The sequence below is a fragment of the Sus scrofa genome, chromosome 6, assembly GCF_000003025.6.
Source record: "Sus scrofa isolate TJ Tabasco breed Duroc chromosome 6, Sscrofa11.1, whole genome shotgun sequence".
Taxonomy (NCBI): domain Eukaryota; kingdom Metazoa; phylum Chordata; class Mammalia; order Artiodactyla; family Suidae; genus Sus; species Sus scrofa.
This window is the reverse complement of record NC_010448.4, coordinates 58,734,801-58,754,666: the sequence shown is the minus strand read 5'-3', so window position 1 is coordinate 58,754,666 and position 19,866 is coordinate 58,734,801. Positions and strand designations below refer to the sequence as shown.

Below are 19,866 nucleotides of genomic sequence, written 5' to 3'. Positions count from 1 at the left end.
TGAATGGGTCAGAAAACATCATTCTCACACACACTCACACACACACACTCACACACTCACACTCACACACTCAGGATATTCCTCGGCCTTCACAAAGAGGGACCCCTTCCTTTGGGGACAACATGGGGTAACCTGGAGGACCTCATGCCAAGGAAAACAACCGAGACACCGCAAGACCAAGACAGCGGATCTCACTTACCTGCGGGACCGGAAACTCTCAGGGAAACAGCACAGTGACAGCTGCCAGAGGCTGGGAAGGGGTCAAGGGCGGAGCGGCTGGTCCCGGGGTGCGAACAGCCAGTAACACAGATGATTCAGTTTTGGACGCAGTGATGTGGTTTGAGGTAACGGCACTCCTGGGTATATGCCTTGTTCTGCTGAGCAGGTGGACCTTCATGGTTCCCACCACACACACAGAGACGTGAACTATGTGACTGTGGTGACTATTTCACACTGAAAAATGAATCGAAGTGTCACGTGGTGAAGTTCCCATCAGGGATCAACGGAAACCAACCTGACGAGCATCTATGAGGCTTCGTGTTCCATCCCTGGCCTCCCTCAGTGGGTTAAGGGTCCCACATTGCTGTGAGCTGTGCTGTGGGTCACACATGTGTCCCAGATCCAGAGGGGTTGAGGCTGTGGCCCAGGCTGGCAGCTGCACCCCAATTCCACCCCTAGCCTGGGAACCTCCAAGTGACTCGGGTGCGGCCCTAAACCGAAAACAATAAAGAATCCACTGGTACCTCTTCCGCACGTACAATTTCCACCAATTTCATCTCAGTAAAGCTGGTTTCGTTTAATTTGACCAAGTACGTGGGAAGGTCCCTGCTCTGATTGGCGCCGGTCGCTCCCACGCTGCTCTTTCGGAACAAGCACGCCTTCCCCTCCCGCTTCAGAGGGGACTCGGTTCCAGGCATCGCGTCCTGGATGCTGAGCACTCGTACACACGAGTGTGTGTGTGTGCGCGTGTGCACGCCTCGGGCACATGTGCAGGCGTGTCTGTGTGGGCGCGAGTGTGTCTGCGGCACGTCCCACAGCTTCGGGGCCATGTCTCCCTCCCTGTCGCATCTCACTCTCTCCACGACATCACCTCGTGCTCCTCTCACGAGCGGGAAACCCTCACTGGGAACTCGCCTTCTTTCGCTCTCAGTCCATCAGGTCAGCGGAAAACGTTTGCTTCCTTCAAAAAACGTGTGTCACGCGGGGAAAGGAGAGGCAACGACAGGGCTGGTGAGGGGATCCCTGCCCCCTACCCCTCCTTCTCTCTGGTGAAGATGCAGCCTGGGGCGCCCCCCAGCAGCGCAGCCCGGGAAGGACCCGGCCTTGTCACTGCTGGGGTCTGGCTTCCACCCCCGCCCTGGGAACAGCCACAGGCCTGGGTCTGGCCACAACAGATGCAGCCTGAGGAGTGGGGGAGACCCAGCTCGACAGGGTCCGAGGTGCCCAGGATCTCTCTGTGTTCAGGGATTTCTCCCCTGATGACCCGGGCCCTGTTGACCCTTACAAACAAGTGGGCTCCCAATACACGCTCTCACCATTCATTCCTCGATGTGCTTCTCCAGTATCTTCGGGCATCACTTTCTGGTACGGTGGCGTCGCAGCCCAATATTAGCTCGTCATTCTCTCCGTGGTACCTTTCAGTTTCCAGAAGAAGACATTTAGGACATTTTTAGGGCCCCTCGCCAGTCCTCCTTGAATTTTTTAAGTAGAAATGTCCATAAAATAGAATTAGCCATTTTAAAGCATACAATTCAGGGCAGGAAACGGTTTTTCTAATTTGCCCTCTCTTCTCTTCATTTACCAGGAAGGCTCAAGATACAGAAGTCTTTTTTTTTGTTTTCTCTTTTTGTTTTTGTTTTTGTTTTGCCTTTTAGAGCCGCACCCATGGCATATCGAGCTTGCCAGGCTCGAGGTCGAACGGGAGCCACAGCTGCTGGCCTACACCCCAACCACAGCCACGCCAGATCCGAGCCGCATCTGTGACCACCACAGCTCAAGCAATGCTGGATCCTAAACACACTGTGCGAGGCCAGGGATCCACACACAACCTCATGGTTCCTAATCGGATTCCTTTCCACTGTGCCACAACGGGAACTCCCAGATGTCCTTTTAAATCTAAGCATTTCAGCACCGGGCTGGTCTGTCTTCACCTCTGCAAAATGCTCAGTTCCTTCTCTCTCTCGTTCCTCCCATGGCATATGGAAGTTTTGGGGGGCCAGGGAGCAAATCCAAACCACAGCTGCGACCTACCAGGCAGCTGCCGCAACACCAGATCCTGTAAGTTTCTGCACTGGGCTGGGGGGATCCAACGCCCGCCTCCACAGACACCCGAGCCACTGCAGTCAGATCCTAAACTCACATCCACATGGTGCGAAATCCGGGTATTTGTGTCCTGAGCATGAGTTTCTTTCCTTCTGATGCCCACAGCAGACACCAAGGGGGACCCCCGCATCTTCTGCAGGATCTGGAACTTCCACTTCTCACCTCTCTGCACAGCCTTCTGGAACAGCTCCAAGATTCCCTTTCCTCTTGCACCAAGGGCCTCGCTCGCGAGCTCCTCCTGCGATCAAGGGTCTCATGTGTTGATGCCACTGCATTTGTCATTGCTAACACTTCTGTTTTTGGAAACTGCCGGGGCTTCTAGCACATAACCCACACACTTGCTGCCACTTCCTTTCCAGAGACGGGAACGCGCTCCATGCAGGAGGGCGCCCCGGGTTTCCCCCACTGACGCCTCACCTCGCACGGACCGGCCCCCTTCCTCGGCAGCCTGCGGTCTGAAGGCCGGTCCCCCTCCGGAGGGGACCTGGACGCCTGCTGGGGCGCACACCCAGCCTGCAGAGCAGGCTTCTCCCAGGGCACTCCTGCGAGTCCGGCTGACCAGGGCAGGCCGGCAGCCCCTCTGGCCCCGCGGGGTCCAAGTTCTCAGAGGCAGCACCTGCTGGAGGGGCTGCCGGCAGGATGCCCAGGCAAGCCTCGCACCCACGCCCGGCCGCCCACACTGGCTGCACTCGGTTTCAGGCCCACGGGGGCCGCGGCTCAGCGCTGCCATGGGTCTGGGTCTGCGAGCAGAGCCACCTCACCCAGGACCTGCCCAGCAACACGGGAGACACAGAGGCACAACGTCCACCCTCGCCTGGAGCCCTGACCCCTCCCCACTGTGAGCAGCTGGGGTCCCCCTCCCCGAGGCCCCCAACTGACCCGGACCCCCTGGGGCTTCTCCTCTCCTTCCTGGGCCCCTCTCCACTCTGGGAACTTTCTTCCTTTCCTTCTGCCTGTGCCTGTGGCCACCTGGGTCACAAACGGTCTGAGGGGCCTTTCTCAGGGTTCACAGCAGAGCCCAGCTCCGGGGGGAGGGGGGCGGTGGTGCTGGTGGTTGGGCACAGCAAGCATCAACTTTGCCAGGGAGTCTGAATCCACGGCCCATTCATGTCCCAACCCGGTCCTTCTGTCACTCAGTCGGGAAGGTAACGTGACCCGTCCTCCAAGGGACTCAGTCACCGCTCAGCCCACACCCCTCCCAGGAGTGGGGTTCCTGACAACAGGTGGAGGAGGAAACTCAGGCTTAGAGAAAGGGCACTGCTCTCGAGGCTCCAGGAGCAGAGGCGACACTTGAAGGAAGTGGTTTCCTTCAAAGGAAGCCCTCACCCACATCAGGGTCCTCTAAAGCTGCAAGGCAGGACCTCGGCAGGAGGAGGACGCCCCGCCAAGGACCAAGGGTCGGGAAGAGGCAGGAAGAGCTCAGGGCCTGAGCCCACGGAGGTGGGGGGGGACGCTGTTGCAGGAGAGACACAGAGAAGCCCCTGGAGGGGCTGGGACAGACAGAAGCCACCCTCGGGGACAGGAGAAGAGGAGCCTCTCCTTCCCACATCTTCCTTCTTCCCCTCCCAGCTCACTGCCACCTTGCCTGAACTGGACTCAGAAGCCACACACAGGTCCGTGATGCACTGAGCCCTGGCTGTGGTGGGCACCTGCATCTTCCCTGAAGCATCGCCAGGGTCTGTGGCCCCGTCCACTCCCAGCACCCACAGGGACGTGCTGGTGGGCGGGTTGGGGAGGGAGCTAGACCCCAGGGGGAGCCTCTCAGAGGGAAGGACGGGCCCTGGTTCCCATCACTGGACAGGGATGCCAGGAAGGCACCAACGCTGTCCCCAAAACAAGAACCAGGGGAGTTTTTGGCATGGCTCAGTGGTAACACACCCGGGCCTTCCTTAGTGGGTTAAGATGCCGGTGTGGCCACAAGCTGAGGTGTAGGACACAGATGCGGCTCGGATGCCGTGTTGCCATGGCTGTTTTGCAGGCTGGCACCTGCTAGCTCTGATGCCACCATAGCCTGGGAAATTCCATATGCAGCAACAGGGGCCCTAAAAAGACCAGGAAAAAAAAAACCCACAAAAATAGAGCCAGGCTCCCGAGAAGAGGCAGTTCCCCTTCCTGTGGGGCTGCAGACCTGACAGCCCCGTGACAGGAAGGACCAGCCTCTGAGGGGCCACACCCTGGGCCCTGTCTGTCCTGAGGGCGCCGGGCTCTCCTCCAGCTGCACAGCCTGGACCACGGGGAGGAGACGCCATGACCCCCATGCTCCCGGGCCTGCTCTACCTCGGTGAGATGCAGGGCGAGGGGAAGCCCTGCTCCGGGGGTACCCGCCCCCTCCCCACACCGGCATCTTCTCTTGGGACACCCAGCACGCAGGGGCGCCCAGGCACGAGGGGTTCTGCTCAGAGTCCAGGGCGAGTCCTCACGGGTACTCTCTTCCAGGGCTGAATGTGGGCCTGGGGACCCAGGTGCAGGCAGGTGAGTCGCTGCCCAGGGGTCCCAGCGCCTCCTCTCCTCCGTGGGGACTTGGGGCCACCCCCAGGCACTGGGCATGGAGACGGCAGGGAGAGGCTGAAGGGGGGGGGGGAACCAGGTAGGGTTGGGCTGAGAGCTGGGGAGGTCTCGTGACCTGGTCTCTCATGTCCTTCCAGGGATTCTCCCCAAACCCACCCTCTGGGCTGAGCCAGGCCCTCTGGTCACCTGGAATAGCCCTGTGACCATCTGGTGTCAGGGGGCTCTGTGGGCCCAGGAGTTCCATCTGGTTAAAGAGGGAAGGCAAATTCCCTGGTACCAACTGAGACCACTGGAGGATCGGGTCACGGCCAAGTTCTCCATTCAATACATGACCCAGGTCTACGCAGGGAGGTACCGCTGTTACTACATCAGTCCCATTGGCGAGTCACAGCCCAGCGATGCCCTGGAACTGGTGGTGACAGGTGAGAGGACACTCAGGGGGCCCAGCCTCAGGTGCTGCCCTCAGGAAGGGAGTCTGCTCTCAGGGTGGGTCCCAGCCCTGGGGGAGCTCAGGGGCCATGAGCCCCATGTAACAAGCTGCCCCCTTCTCTCCTAGGAGACCACAGCAAACCCGCCCTCTCAGCCCTGCCCAGCCCTGTGGTGGCCTCAGGAGGGAACGTGACCCTCCAGTGTGGCTCATGGCACAGATATGACAGGTTCATCCTGACTAAGGAAGGAGAACACAAGTCCTCCTGGACCCTGGACACACAGAGACACCCCGATGGGCAGACCCAGGCCCTGTTTTCTGTGGGCCCTGTGACCCCTAGCCACAGGGGGACATTCAGATGCTATGGCTATTTCAGAGACAAACCCCAGGTGTGGTCAGAACCCAGTGACCCCCTGGAGCTCCTGGTCTCAGGTGAGGGGGGCCCAGCCTGGTCCCAGAGGCTTTGGGGCCCCAGGCAGGTCCCTGGGGGCCTGGTCAGAGCAGAGCCCCATGTGAGGGGGAGGCTCAGGGGGTGGGGCTCCTGGACAGAACCCAAAGTGTGAGAGACAGTGAGACCTGGGGGCCAGGGGGGACAAGGGGGTCATGGGGGAAGCAGCCTCTAACCCAGAGCTCTCTCTCCCCAGGGGGCTCTGGGAAGCCCTCCCTCCTGACCCCGCAGGGCCCTGTCGTGGCCTCTGGACAGAGCCTGACCCTCCAGTGTCGCTCTGCCATCAGCTATGACAGGTTTGCTCTGGCCAAGGAGGGGGCACAGTACCTCCTCCAGTGCCTTGCCCAGCAGCCCCAGGCTGGGCTCTCTCAGGCCCACTTCCGCCTGGGCCAGGTGAGCGGCCTCCATGGGGGCCGGTACAGATGCTATGGTGGACACAACCTCTCCTCCCTGTGGTCGGTCCCCAGTGACCCCCTGGACATCCTGGTGGCAGGTGAGGAGCCAGCGGGTCAGCGGGGACCCACCTCTGCACAGGCCCTGCTGGGGGAGCCCCAGGGGGATGCTGGGACCAGGGGGAGGGGTCCCCAGGGAGGGAGGGACAGCCAGACTGGAGGTCGGGGGGATGGAGAGGCTCAGAGAAACACAGACACACACAGATGAGGGTCCTCGGAGATGCCCTGCCGAGTCTCTGTTCAGAACCAGGGCGGCTGGCAGCCCCTCACCCCTTCCCTCTCTCTAGGACGGTTCCCTGCCACACCCTCCCTCTCACAACAACCGGGCCCCTCAGTGGCCGCAGGACAGAACGTGACCCTGCTGTGTCGGTCATGGGTTCCCATGGACACTTTCCTTCTGTCCAAGGAGGGGGCGGCCCACCCCCCGCTGCGTCTTAGGTCACAGCCCCGAGCTGGGCAGAACCAGGCCCAGTTCTCCATGGGTCCTGTGACCTCAGCCCATGGGGGCACCTACAGGTGCTACGGCTCACTCAGCAGGGACCCCTACCTGCTGTCACAGCCCAGTCAGCCCCTGGAGCTCGTGGTCTCAGGTGAGGGGACCTGTCCTCTGTGTGTCCCCATGGCCAGCTCTAGGGGACCCCCTTTCTAGGGTGCAGTGAAGTGGACTCAAGGGAGGGTCACCCCCCAGGGGGATGGAGGGATCCTGCCCCCTTCCCTCGTCTCGACTCCAGGGTCCTCGGGGGAGGAGGGAGAAGGCCATGGGGCGGCCCCAGGGCAGATTCAGGGAGGAGTGTGAGTGGAGATGGGGGGCCCCCAAGGAGCTGCAACCCCTCGCCCACCCACAGCCCTTTCCCAGGATCCTCTGGGGCCCCATCCCCACACACAGGTCCAACTCAAAGCTGGGGAGTCACGGGGGCCTCAGTCCAGCGAGTGCACCCCTGGCCCCAGGCCTGTCCCTCGAGCTCTTAGCTGACCTAACTCCTGCTCCAATCCCAGCGCAGCTTGTGTCCTAGAGTGGGGGAGGGATCGGACAGAGATGTGGGGGGACCCCAGGGCTCCAGGGGCTCTGAGGGGGGGGTCATGGGGGTCATGGGGAGGGAGATGTTGGGACCAGCCCTCTCACCTCCCATCCTGACCCCCAGGAGGCTCCCAGGATCAGCCCCTCCCCCCCACGGACTCAGGCCCCCGCAGGGGTAAGTGCGGGTCTGTGGATGGGGGTCCCCTACCTGCTGTCACAGCCCAGTGACCCCCTGGAGCTCGTGGTCTCAGGTGAGGGGACCCTGACCTTGTTGTGAGCTCAGGCAGCCCAGGACCCTGTCCCCTGATAGCGCCTGGCTGGGGTGGGCGTGAAGGGACCTGCCCCTCAGAGGCCCTGCCTCCCCCACTCACCCCCCTCCCCTAGGTCTGGAAGGTGCCAGGCGGGCACCGGGAGGGTCTTGGGGAGGACACAGGGCAGGTGCAGGGAGAGTTTAGTGAGGTGGGGACTCCAGGGGCATCCCCAACCCCCAGCCCCTTCCTGGCCTCATTCCCAGGACCCCTAGGAGCCCCAGCCCTCACCCCCAGGCCCCAATTCAGCAACAGGGAGTCTCGGGGCCCAGTTGCTCATGGGAAGCACAGGCCACCCAGGGCAGTTTTGAGTCTTGGAGGAGCTAATGCTGCTCAGAGGCTCAAGGAGAGGCTGGTCATCCAGGGGGTGGGGTCGGGCAGAGACTGGGGGGACCCCAGGGCTCCAGGGGCTCTTGGGGGGGCGAAGGGGGTCACAGGGAGGGGGATGCTGGGACCAGCCTCCTCACCTCCCATCCTGACCCCCAGGAGGCTCCCAGGATCAGCCCCTCCCCCCCACGGACTCAGGCCCCCGCAGGGGTAAGTGCGGGTCTGTGGAGGGGGGTCCGTGGGGGGCAGGGCGGGGCTGTGCCCCCAAGTCAGGCACCTCTGGACACTCGGACATGGATGCCCCCACCCCCCGAGGGCCTCTGCCTGTCCACATGTCAATGGAGAGAGTCGAGGCCCAGAGCTCGGGGGTCCTTCCAGGTCTGATTCTACCGGGACCCACGAAAACAGGAGGCCTCACAGGGAGGCCCCCAGGAGGGACTGGATGGGGCCTGTCCCCTCTTGGCCTGATGGTGACACTGTGGGTGGGAGGGGGCGGGGGCAGGACAGGGGCCCAGGGTTCCAGGCGCTTCCCCTTCAGCTCGGGGAGCTCAGCTCCCGGAGGAAGTGCGCGGGCTGGGCTCAGACTCCCGGCTGCAGTCCCAGCTCCCGCTGTCGAACCAGCCAGGGGCCTCCCTCCTCAGAGTCTCCGGTCCAAGGCTGGTGGGCTCCCTGGTCCCCTGCCCCGGGATCACAGGGCTGCCATCAGGTGAGGAGCAGTGACACCCACTTCATGGAGCTTGGGGGGGACACAGCCCCCAGCCCAGACCTTCCCAGGGCACCAGAGCCTGCAGGGGGGTGCTCCTGGGGGGGGGGACAAAACTCCATCCCAGGTCCTCCCCACCCTGTGCCAAGTCCTGCTGGTCTGGGGTGGGCACGGTGACAAGGAAGGACCCTCAGCCCCAGATGAGACCCTGGGACAGGGCCCCCTGCACAGGAGGAGACCCCGAGCAGGAAGCGGGTGTCTGCCTGGGGGGCAGCACGAGGAGAGCTCAGGGAGCCCAGAGTCCTGGGTGCCAGTCCCAGGGCTGTCGTCCAGGCTGGGTCGCACAGGGCCCTGATTTCCCCGTCTGGGCCTCAGTTTCCCCATCTGTAAAATGGGCGAGTGGGTAGGGGAGGTGAATGCACAGACCCCAGCAGGAGTCTGGCACACAGTAGGTGCACGATTAAATGGCTCATGACCTCACTGGTGCCCCAGGCCTCCCATGGTACCTGAGCCTTCTGATCGGGGTCTTGGTGGCCTTCGTCCTGCTGCTGCTCCTCCTCCTCCTCCGACATCGACACCGACACCGGGGTCAGGACAGATGCAGGAAGTCAGGTGAGCAGGGAACAGGGGGACCCAGGCCCCCAGAGGCGCTGGGTTGAGGGCACCAGCCAACGAGAACCAAAGAGGTGGGTGAGGTCAGCTTAGAAGGAGATGGTCCAGAGTCTCAGGTCTGAAAATCTGGAACGAAGACTCTTAACGTCAGGTCACAGGCAGACATGCAGGGGGTTTCTCGGGTCTCATGTCCTGAAACACTGACACCCACGTGCGGGAAGGAGTCAGGGTTTCCTTCTTGCCCTGGAGCCCCGTGGAGCAGGGGGCATAACAGGCCCAGGCTGAGGTGTGCCCGCTGACCCCGCCCAGGGCAACGCTGACCTCCAACTTCCTGCAGGGGCTGCAGACCCAGAGCCCGAGGACAGAGGCCTGCAGAACAGGTGACTCCTGCCCCAAGACCCCAGGCTCCCAGCTGCCCGCAGCCCCGTCCGCCCCTAACACCCCCATCTCCTCCCAGCTCCAGCCCAGCCGCCGACACCCAGGACCAGAACCTCTGTGAGCAGAAGAGGAGGGTGGCCCTGGGGGTGGGGGCGGAGAGCTCTGCGGGGGGGGGGGACGGGAGCCCAAGGTGGGGCAAGGACTGATGCAGCACCCATCACCTGCCTTCTGGGTGCAGGGGGCCCAGCCCTGAGCGATCTCAGGGAGTCCTGCCCAGCAAGGCCCCCGTCTCCCCGGTTCTGCCCCAGCAGATGCTGCCCTGAAGGACACACAGTCTGAGGAGGGGACGGAGCTGGACCATCTGGTGAGACCCCTGCTCCTGGCCAGGCCACCAAAGACCTTCTTGTGGCCCAACTTCACCCAGGGCAGCCGTCTCAGTGCCCACACCCCAGCCCCACCGGCACCCACACTGGCCTCTCCTCTGGGCCCCTGGGTCATCCCCCTGTGGCTCCCCCTCCTGTTTCCTCATGACCCCACCTTCGGGGTCCCCTCTCCCGACTCCTCCTCCTCTGTCTGACCCTCTGGTGCTGGATGCAGCCCCGCGGCTCAGGAGGATGCGTGGATAAGGGAATGGCCCGCAAGTGCCCAGGCTCCCGTCCTTCCTGCTCCCAACAGACGGGCCCAGGGGAGCACCTCGCCCGGCACCCTGTAGGTGCTGCAGCTGCAGAGGGAGCACGGTCCACACTGCCTGAGCTCCCCTGCAGCGGGGAGAGAGGCACTATGCAGAGGGGCAGGCAGGGTCCTCGGATGCAGGGAGATAAAGCAAGAGAAGGGGACTGGGTGCCGGCGGGGGGCCGCATGTCCAAAGGTCCTGGCTGAGGCCGAGAGGGGCTGTGGCAGGAAGGTGGGCGGTGTGGCTGGAGCCACATGAGCAAGGACAGGTGCTGAGACAGAATCAGGACCGCGGAAAGCGTCCAGAGGCCCCGAGGTGTGAGGGAGCCCTGGCGATTCCATCAGGAAAGGGCCCCCAGCGGACCACAGAGGGGAACACTGACTGCAGGAGGGGAGCGGGACCCGGGAGGTGCTGTTTCTGTCTCACCGTCTCCCTCCAGCAGAACGGGCAGCATGGAGCCCTCCAGGAGCAGACCTACGCCCAGGTCAACCACTCCAGATCGAGAGTGAGGCGGGGGGTGGCCCCCTCTCCTCCCTCCCCGTCGGGGGCACTGCTGGACAGACCAGCCGAAGATGACAGGCAGGGGGACGGTCAGGTGGGTGTCTGCCTCTCTGGGCCCCCATGCTGCCCCTCACCCCAGAGGTACAGCTGGACTCTCTCTCCCCCACTGCAGGCTGCTGCATCTGCAGATGCCCAGGACGTGACCTACGCCCAGCTGAGCCACGGGACCCTCAGTCGGGGGACAACGGCACCCCCTCCCTCCCAGTCTGGGGAGCCCCCAGCAGAGCCCAGCGTGTATGCTGTTCTCGCCATCCGCTAGCCCCCCAAGGACCCAGACCCCGCATTCCAGGGACTGGATTGCAGGCACCCCAGCAGGCACGGGAGCTGCTGGCCGTGGACACCCCCTAAGGACCACCCCCCAGCCAGGACTCCTCACACAGACTCCGGGTGCCCTCTGGGGTCACCTTCCACCCTAAGGAACTAACAACCCCACATGTTGGACATAAAGCAACAGACATCTCAACTACCAGGGATTTGGAAAGAGAATCGTACATTATTCCAAACAAAGGTAGAAAGAGGGAAATTAGAATGACAAGAATCACTACCAAGGAGGACAAGCAAAAACTGGAGGAAAATCCAGAGAGCCAACATGCCATTCTTGCCAACACCGATCACACGCTCAAACCCCAGGCACGGGAACCAAGGGTCAAGGGACGAAGGCACACGTGACCCTTGTCGGGACACTACGCAGACCCTACAGATGGGGTTTTCTGGGGTTTTTCTTTTCTGGCCACGCCTGCATCATGCAGAAGGTCCTGGACCAGGGATCAAACCCTCACCACAACAATGACAATGCCGGATCCTTAACCCATTGAGCCACAAGGGAACTCCCCTACAGTTTTAAGTAAAGAACTTTATGGAGTTCCCACCGTGGCTCACGGGATCAGCAGGATCTCTGACCACTAGGATGCAGGTTCGATCCCCGGCCTGGCACCGGGTGTTAAGGGTCCAGCATTGCCGCAGACACTGCATACGACTCAGACCTGATCCCTGGCCTCGGAATTCCGCATGCCGCAGGGAGGCCAGAAAAGAAAAACTAAATACACAAATAAACAGAACTGTGTGAACAATTTTATGCCACAAGAAAATTCAGATGAAATCCAGACAGGTTTGAGGGACAAAAATCCTCAAAAATACAATTTACTAAAATGATGGAGATAAACAGAAATAACAAACCTTGGAGTTCCCGTCATGGCTCAGTGGTAATGAATCCAACTAGCATCCATGAGGATGCAGGCTGGATCCCTGGCCCCGCTCAGTGGGTGAAGGATCCGGCGTTGCCATGAGCTGTGCTCTAGGTCGCAGATGTGGCTCTGACCCTGTGTCGATGTGGCTGTGGTCGAGGCTGCCAGCTGCAGCTCTGGTTTGAACCCTAGCCTGGGAACTTCCATAGGCCTCGGGTGTGGCCCTGAAACAGGGGAAAAAAAAAAAAAAAAAAAAAAAAGGCCAAAAACAGATCTGAATTGTGGTCTGTGTTAAATATGTTGAAACTGTGGTTTAAAATTTGACCCCCAAGTGGCCTCTGCGTCTGGAAGTGTGTCTGGATTTCACGTGCTTCTGAACAAGCATGTCCTTATGAAACACACACACGCACAGACACACAGCGGACTTACCCCGGCTGCTCCAGAGAACAGGGAAGGACCGGACTGCTCTCCCCAGCACATCTGACTCGGCCACAGCAAAGCCGAACAGATACCAACACCTGGCCAGGGAGCTCGAAGACAGGGAACGCGCAGGGAGCTCGGCTTTTGTGTTCTGGGTTTCATCCTCCAAAGCCAACCAACACTCGTCAAACACTGAAAGATGACAGAGGGAGTCCCACTATGGTGCAGCAGCTTAAGCCTCCAGGCATTGTCTCTGCAGCAGCATGGGTTCCAACCCCAGACCAGCACGGCAGCCGGCTTCAGGGTCCGCTGTTGTCGCAGCTGCTACCAACATCACAGCTGTGGCTTGGAGTCTGTCCCTGGCCCAGTGACTTCATATGCCATGGGTGTGGCCAAGGAAGAAAAAGATTAAATAGAAAAAAAATACTGATGGAGTTCCCTGGTAGCTCTCGTAGGTGAAGGATCCAGCATTGTCACTGATGTGGCTCTGATGATGGGTTCAATCCCTGGTCCTGGAATCTGGGTATGACATGAGTGTGGCCAAAAATATATATATATATACCAAAAGATAAAAAGCTTTTGATAAATATGTCACCAATCTATAATTTAAAAACACAGAAATAAAAGAACATAAACTATCATTTATCAAAGTATCTGTAAAAATCTAAAATAAAATATTACTTTTTGTCATGCCTGGAGCACGTGGATATTTCCCGGCCACGAATGTCATCTGAGGCACAGAAGTGACAACGCCAGATCCTTAATCCACTGAGCCACCAGGGAACTCCAAAAATCTTTCTTTCTTTTTTTTTTCTTGAGACTTAAGTTTTATTGGGGAGAAAATGAGTACTTAAGCCAGGAAGCAGCAGCACAAGTAACCCTGAGAAAATCACTCCTCGGAAATCATTTTCTATTGGGGTTTTCTTGGCTTCTTTTGGGGAGGGAGCCACAACGGCAGCATATGGAGGTTCCCAGGCTAGGGGTTGAATCGGAGCTACAGCGGCCAGCCTACTGCACAGCCACAGTGACACAGGATCCGAGCCGCGTCTGGGACCTACGCCACAGTTCACGGCAAGGCCAGATCCTTAACCCATGAGCCAGGCCAGGGATCGAACCTGCAACCTCATGGTTCCTCGTCAGATTCCTTTCCACTGTGCCACAGCAGGAACACCAGAGATCATGTCTTAAAGGTAAATAATGTGAAATCTGTCTTTGCAGTTAAGGCTGAGTCAAGAATGTTCCCTCTTACACTTTTATTCGGCAGGACACTGGAAGAACCAAGCCATTAAATAAAGTTTGCCAAAGGTGATAAGTGCCGAGGGATGGAATAAAACTCTATGGCTCACGATTACCACGCTGCACGCACAGAAAATCAAAAATAAGATTAAGCATCTCTCCCTCTCATTTGAAAATATTTACCTCATGTCCCCGAGTGCCTCCTCGATGCATACAAATCAGCTGCACCTCAGACTTGCAGGCGAGGATCAGGAGGAGACAGAAGCGTGTCTCCCCACCTTGCCCCCATCAAGCAGAGCTCCACTCCTGGTGTGACATGTATAAGGTAGAAACAGGCATATCGCCTTTTATTGTGTTCTATACCACTGCACTTCCTAGAAATGAAGTTTTTTCTTTTTAAATTGAAGGGTTGTGGCAGCTGATAGACTGAGCAAGTCTATTAGTGACAGTTTTCCAAGAGCGTTATTGTTTAATTGAAGGGTGTACACTGGTTTTGTGCGGTGGGGGGGGGGGTTGGTTGGTTTGGTTTGGTATTTTCGCTTTTTTTTTTTTTGGTCATTTGTCGTTTTAGGGCCATACCTGCAGCACACAGAGGTTCCCAGGCTAGGGGTCAAATCGGAGCTGTAGCCACCCACTTACACCACAGTAACACAGGATCCGAGCCACGTCTGCCACCCACACCACAGCCCATGGCCATGCTGGATCCTTAACCCACTGAGCGAGGCCAGGGATCAAACTCGAGTCCTCATGGAGACAAGTCGGGTTCCTTAAGCCCTGAGCCCCAGCGGGAACTCCTACGGTCGAATTCGTAACCCACTGCGCCACAGGAACTCCAGCGTCTTTGGTTTCTCTACGATCATTTTAAGAAACAGAGTAAATGAGAGTTTGGCTTCAGTTCCCAGAGCCTGCACAGTGACGACAGGCGTTTCAAGTTCAGGCTGAGCCCTTGGGACAACCAAGAAGCATCCAGAGCCGTGCCCTCCTCAAGAGGCCAAAGAAACCCTAGGATGTGCCCACACACAGATGTAACACAGACTTTTTTTTAAGCCTTCAAAGGATACACTGACCCACAAAGTCACGGAATCAGCGTCCAAAGCAGAGTCAGTCTCGAAAGACAGGAAAGCGAATCTCCCCCTGACAAGGTAACTCCGACAGGCCCTGCACGGTGAAGCCAAACCAGCCCTCACTCAGGTGGACTAGCAGGGACCAGGGCCCCCCTCACACACCCAAGAGAGGTGGTGGTGGGGGCCCACAGAGCCCTGCTTACGACAGCAGCCTGGCCCCTGAGAAACAGAACGGGTCAAGGGTACCTGAGGCTGGCAGTTCCCGAGGGGCCCAGCGAGGTCAGGGTCTGGCTTTATCACTGCTGTGCCTCAGATCACTGCTGTGGCACGGATGCCATCCCTGGCCCTGGAACTTCTGCAGGCCATGGGCGTGGCCAAGCAAGGGGGGTGTTGGATGGTGGAGTGCCATGACTTCACCCAGCGCCCACCCACCCCTGTCACAGCTGCTGTGCCGCATGGATACCATCCCCAGGAGAGAACTGGGCAGCCTTTGGTCACGTGACTGTGGCTGTGCCCCAAGGAAGTAAGCAGCTGCTCCTCTTCACCTGGGAGGGGGGACAGTACACATTCACCCTTGGGACAAATCCACCTGCCCTCGGTCACAGCACAGCCCAGGGACCCTGAGCACTGGTCCACCAGGCTGATGGCGTCTTGTGAACGGGGCATGAGGAAGAGAGGGTGGGGGTGTTCAAGTTGCTCTGAGACAGACTCCATGTGCTGGGAGTGATGGCAGGTCTTTTTTTTTTTTTTTTTTCCTTTTTTTATAGGGCCACACATGCAGCATATGGAGGTTCCCAGGCCAGGGGTCCAATCAGAGCTGCAGCTGCCGGCCTACACCACAGCCACAGCCACACCACATCCTTAGCTCGCTGAGCGAGACCAGGGATCAAACCCACGTCCTCATGGATACTAGTCAGGGTCTTAACCCAATGAGCCCCAACTCTTTTTTTAAGAAAAAAAGAAACTCAAGGATTCAGAGCCTGCCAAAGCAGAGATCCTGGCAGAGGACCTGTTCTCTGAGACCCGCCAAGACACAGCCCCTCCAGCAAGGCACACGCCACTGCACCCGGCAACACCCAGCACAGAGAGCGGCACAGCTCTGGGTCCGCATCCTTGGACTGTGGAAGCAGCAGGTGTCATACCTGAGAGGAGAAGGGACTTCTCAAGGGACTGAGACCGGTGCGGGTCTGAGGGGAGCCCACGGTTTTAGAAACGGGGCTCTGCCGGAGCCTCGGGCTACCGTCCAGGACCCGACGAACCCGTGGGCACTGGGAGGCCTGGCGATTCTCGCGGAGCCCAGGGGCTGAGGGGAGGTTCGGTCCCTGCAGGTTCAGGTCATCTCATCCATCACCTGCAGCGGAAAGCCAGGTGCCATCGCAACACGGCTCCTGACAGGCCCCCGGTGCCCGATAGACACTGACGGAAAGAGACATCGGGCGTCTGTGCGGATGGAGCTTCCCGTGACGACCTGGGCACTGCCATCCCCACCAAGTCACAAGGCTGCAACCCACTGATGGGGGACAGGTAAACCTGCGCCAGGAACGGGTCTGGAGGTCAAGGTGAGTCCCCCAAAGACAGGGCTAGGAGGCCCACGATACCGCCCCCACCAACAAAGTGACACCCTCAGCTGTCGACTACAGCGTCAGGGCCTGGGTCACCGCTGGGCAGTGCCAGGTTTGGGGGAAGCAGTGATGCTCGGGGCTCTGCAAGATGCTAAGGAGACCAGAGGCATTCAGCCCTTGCTGGATGCCAGCTGCTGCATGCGGGTGGGTAAGCAGTGGGATCCTGCTGGATCGTCCGGGGAACGGAATCTGAGCACTTGTGACGGAATATGCTGGAGGAGGGTGTGAAGGAAGGAACCAATGCGTATGAACGGGTCACTGTGCTGTGCCACAGAACATGGTAAGTCGCCTATAGGAAAACATTTTAAAAGGAGTTCCCGCCGTGGCGCAGTGGTTAACGAATCCAACGAGAAACCATGAGGTTGCGGGTTTGATCCTTGGCCTGGCTCAGTGGGTTAAGGATCTGGCATTGCCGTGAGCGGTGGTGTAGGTTGCAGATGTGCCTCGGATCCTGCGTTGCTGTGACTCTGGCTAGGCCGGTGGCTACAGCTCCGATTAGACCCCTAGCTTGGGAACCTCCATAGGCCATGGGAGCGGCCCAAGAAATGGCAAAAAGACCAAAAAAATTTTTTTAATGAATAAATTTAGAAAATGCTTCCAATGCGCAGACATCTGGGGGCTGAACAGGATACTACACTCGTGGGCAGGAGAACAGGCTAGACAGAGAGACGTCCCCGGACTCGGGCAGAAGAGGCTCTCCAGGAAGGAGACGGGGCCACAGGGGTGGGCACAAAGCCCTTGGGGCTTTTTTTCCTGTCTTTTTTTTTTTTTTTTTTTTTCCTTTTCTAGGGCCACTCCCATGGCACATGGAGGTTCCCAGGCTAGGGGTCTAATCAGAGCTGTAGGCACCGGCCTACACCAGAGCCACTGCAACGCAGGATCCGAGCTGCGACTGCAACCTACACCACAGTTCGTGGCAACACTGGATCCTTAACCCACTGAGCTGGGCCAGGGATGGAACCCACAACCTCATGGTTCCTCGTTGGATTCGTTAACCACTGAGCCACAGTGGGAACTTCAGCCCTTGGGGCTTTGACTGTGGTGTCACCATCCCCTGAGCCCCACCACACACAGGGCCCTTGGTAACCAGGGGACGGGGCCGCTGGTTCAGGGGCTGCTCTCCAGCCTCTGCCCCAGTGTGGACACTGGACCTTCCACCAACACGTGCTGGTCTCCGTTCCCCTAAACACGGCTTTGGCTGCATCCCCCAAAGACGAGGGGGCTGTACTTTCATTTCCATCCAGTTCAAAATAGTTTCCAGTTTTCCCTGAGGTCTTCTTTGCCTTGTGCATTAGGCAGAAGGGTGCCCTTTAATTTCCAAATTCCTAAATGGGGTCCTTTAATTCTTGGCCCAGTCTGACGATGTCCACCAGTTAGTGGTGCTGTCACCGCTTACAGGTCATGGAATGACCAACGAGGCTGTTTCTAAGCTCGCCCTTCGGTCCGCTCCTTGTCCCCGCTCTTGTTTGCTCTTCGGGTGTCCCCCTCCTGCCTCCTTCTGGCTTTGGGAGTATTTCTTAGTATCCACTGTATCCACTGGTGTTCCAGCTGTAGCTCTTGCTGTGCTGTGCAAGTGGCTGCACCAGGCGTATAATACACGCGCCCAATGTCAGACCGAATGTTGTCAGCGCCTCAGAGAAACACAGAACCCGCATCTTCCTAAGACCCCTGCACCCCCCGCCCTCTCGCTGCAGCTGCTCTGCGTCTTCGTCTGCATGCACCAAACTCCCCACCACACGCGATGTTTGCTTTCAAAAGCCCCACGGGATTCAAAGAGCTGAGGGGAGAACACACCCGCTGCCTTTACCTGCTACTGCCCACCTGGGGGTCTCCCTTCGCTGGGGACCCTGCATGTGCCCCCGAGAATGGCTTCCTTTCCACCCGAAGACTCGCCCTCACCATTTCCCTTCGAGCAGGTCTGTGGGCACCAAGTCTCTCCACACTCCTCCCTCTAACGATGCCCGTCTTGCCTTCACGCCCCAAGAATGTCGCCAGGAGACTCCCAAGCCGGCCCGTTCCATCTCTCCAGAACTCCCCCTCTGCTGACAGCACTGGTTTCGGAGGTGGAAGCTCGACTCGTCCGAACCGCTTCTCCTCCAGATGGAACATGACGTCGTCTCTGGACGCTTCTCATCGTTTCCACTGGTTTCATTACGACTGTGATGGGTGAGCGGACTTCATAAAGCCTGTGCTGGTTTTCATTCACAAAGCTTCTGGGACACGTAAATTTGTGGCTTTGAGCAAACCTACAAGATGATCGGCTCTTTCTTTCCTCAGATACTATTTTGTCTTCACTGACATCACTCTCTTTTTGCGGGGAGATGGACGGTCCAGGCTCTCGCAGCAGCCTTATCTGGTTTCCTTTGTTAATACCGGCTTTTCCTGCAGCCTGCGTTTTTACCCAGTGCTGGAGACAGCATTCGGGTCTGAGATGAGGAGGGGGTTGTGCCAGGGGAGGAAGGGGCAGGGAGGGGGCAGAAAGGACTCAGAGGTCGTGAAGAAGGGTGATGAGAAAAGCGGGTGCTGAACTGCAGAAACAAGGACGTCAGGGAAGGAGTTCCCGCTGGGGCTCAGCGGATGACGAACCTAACCAGCATCCAGGAGGATGCAGCTTCCATCCTCGGCCTCACTCAGTGGGTTAAGGATCTGGTGTTGCCATGAGCTGTGGTGAAGGTCGCAGACACAGCTTGGATCCTGTGTTGCTGGGGCTGTGGTGTAGACTGACAGCTCCAGCTCCAGCTCAACCCCTACCGTGGGAACCTCCATATGCTGTGGGTGTGGCCACAAAAAGAAAAAAAAAAAAAAAAAAGGAACTCAGTGGAGGGAAGGGCTTGAGGGAAGAAAACCCACAACCCCAGGTCAGGAGGCAGGGCTGTGCCCTCCTCCCGCCAGGCCCCGCTCTATGGGCATCCTCCTCCCGCTGCTGGCGGCCCCGTTGGCTCCTCCAGAAAACCAAGGCCCACACTGGCAGCACCGGCAGCATCCCCCTCTCCCCCACCTCACACTCAACCCCCGAATCCACACTGCTGGGCCCCTGGGCCCTGCTCCACAAGGTCCCTGACCCCCGGGAGCCCTGAGACGTCCCGTCTATGCCGGCACATCCACCTCCTTCCTGGTCCTCCAAAGGGGGTCCCCGCTCACTCGGGCTCATTCCTCTCCCACCTCCAAAGGCCTCTTCCTAGAGCCCGACCGCACCCACCCCTGTGAGCACAGCGCCCCCTCCTCAGCCAAGCCCATCCCAGGGAAACCCTTCCCCGCGAACACACGCGCTCCCAAGGGCTCCCTGTGTGCTGCACCCCCGGACACGGCGCCTTCGGCTAGTCTGAACGGACCACGGCCTTGCCTGTCTGCCGGACCAGGAAGCCTGCCTTTTGCTTTCCACTCCACCAAGAACATGTTTAGAGCCACAGGTTCCTGGGAAGTGTCATATGAGAAAACCACGGGGAACGACCTAAAACACTGATCAATACACCATCCAGGAGCCAGCATGACGCTGGGGGTTGCCTCTTAAGAAGTTAATTATCACTGGAGCCCTCCTCCTGCATTACATCCCCTCCACGGTGGCAGGCTTTTTTTTTTTTTTTTTTTTTTTGCCTTTTGGTG

At 59.0% G+C, this 19,866-nt stretch overlaps 2 protein-coding genes across 5 annotated transcripts; both read left to right on the top strand.

Moving 5' to 3' along the window:
- On the top strand, nucleotides 4,397–6,390 carry LOC100521696 (leukocyte immunoglobulin-like receptor subfamily A member 6). Its single transcript, XM_021094950.1, has 5 exons — nucleotides 4,397–4,603; nucleotides 4,759–4,794; nucleotides 4,968–5,252; nucleotides 5,387–5,689; nucleotides 5,902–6,390. The coding sequence occupies exons 1-5, from the start codon at nucleotides 4,570–4,572 to the stop codon at nucleotides 6,363–6,365; spliced, it is 1,122 nt and encodes a 373-aa protein (XP_020950609.1). The 5' UTR covers nucleotides 4,397–4,569; the 3' UTR covers nucleotides 6,366–6,390.
- On the top strand, nucleotides 6,353–11,543 carry LOC106508173 (leukocyte immunoglobulin-like receptor subfamily B member 3). 4 transcript variants are annotated; one of them, XM_021094953.1, is made up of 9 exons: nucleotides 6,353–6,747; nucleotides 7,970–8,020; nucleotides 9,006–9,125; nucleotides 9,463–9,505; nucleotides 9,583–9,620; nucleotides 9,815–9,867; nucleotides 10,101–10,211; nucleotides 10,619–10,771; nucleotides 10,850–11,543. In XM_021094953.1, the coding sequence occupies exons 1-9, from the start codon at nucleotides 6,378–6,380 to the stop codon at nucleotides 10,994–10,996; spliced, it is 1,086 nt and encodes a 361-aa protein (XP_020950612.1). In that variant the 5' UTR covers nucleotides 6,353–6,377; the 3' UTR covers nucleotides 10,997–11,543. The 4 variants fall into 4 exon arrangements, with proteins under 4 accessions (XP_020950612.1, XP_020950610.1, XP_020950614.1 ...); XM_021094951.1 differs by lacking the exon at nucleotides 7,970–8,020 and adding an exon at nucleotides 7,300–7,350; XM_021094955.1 differs by lacking the exons at nucleotides 7,970–8,020; nucleotides 10,101–10,211 and adding an exon at nucleotides 7,300–7,350.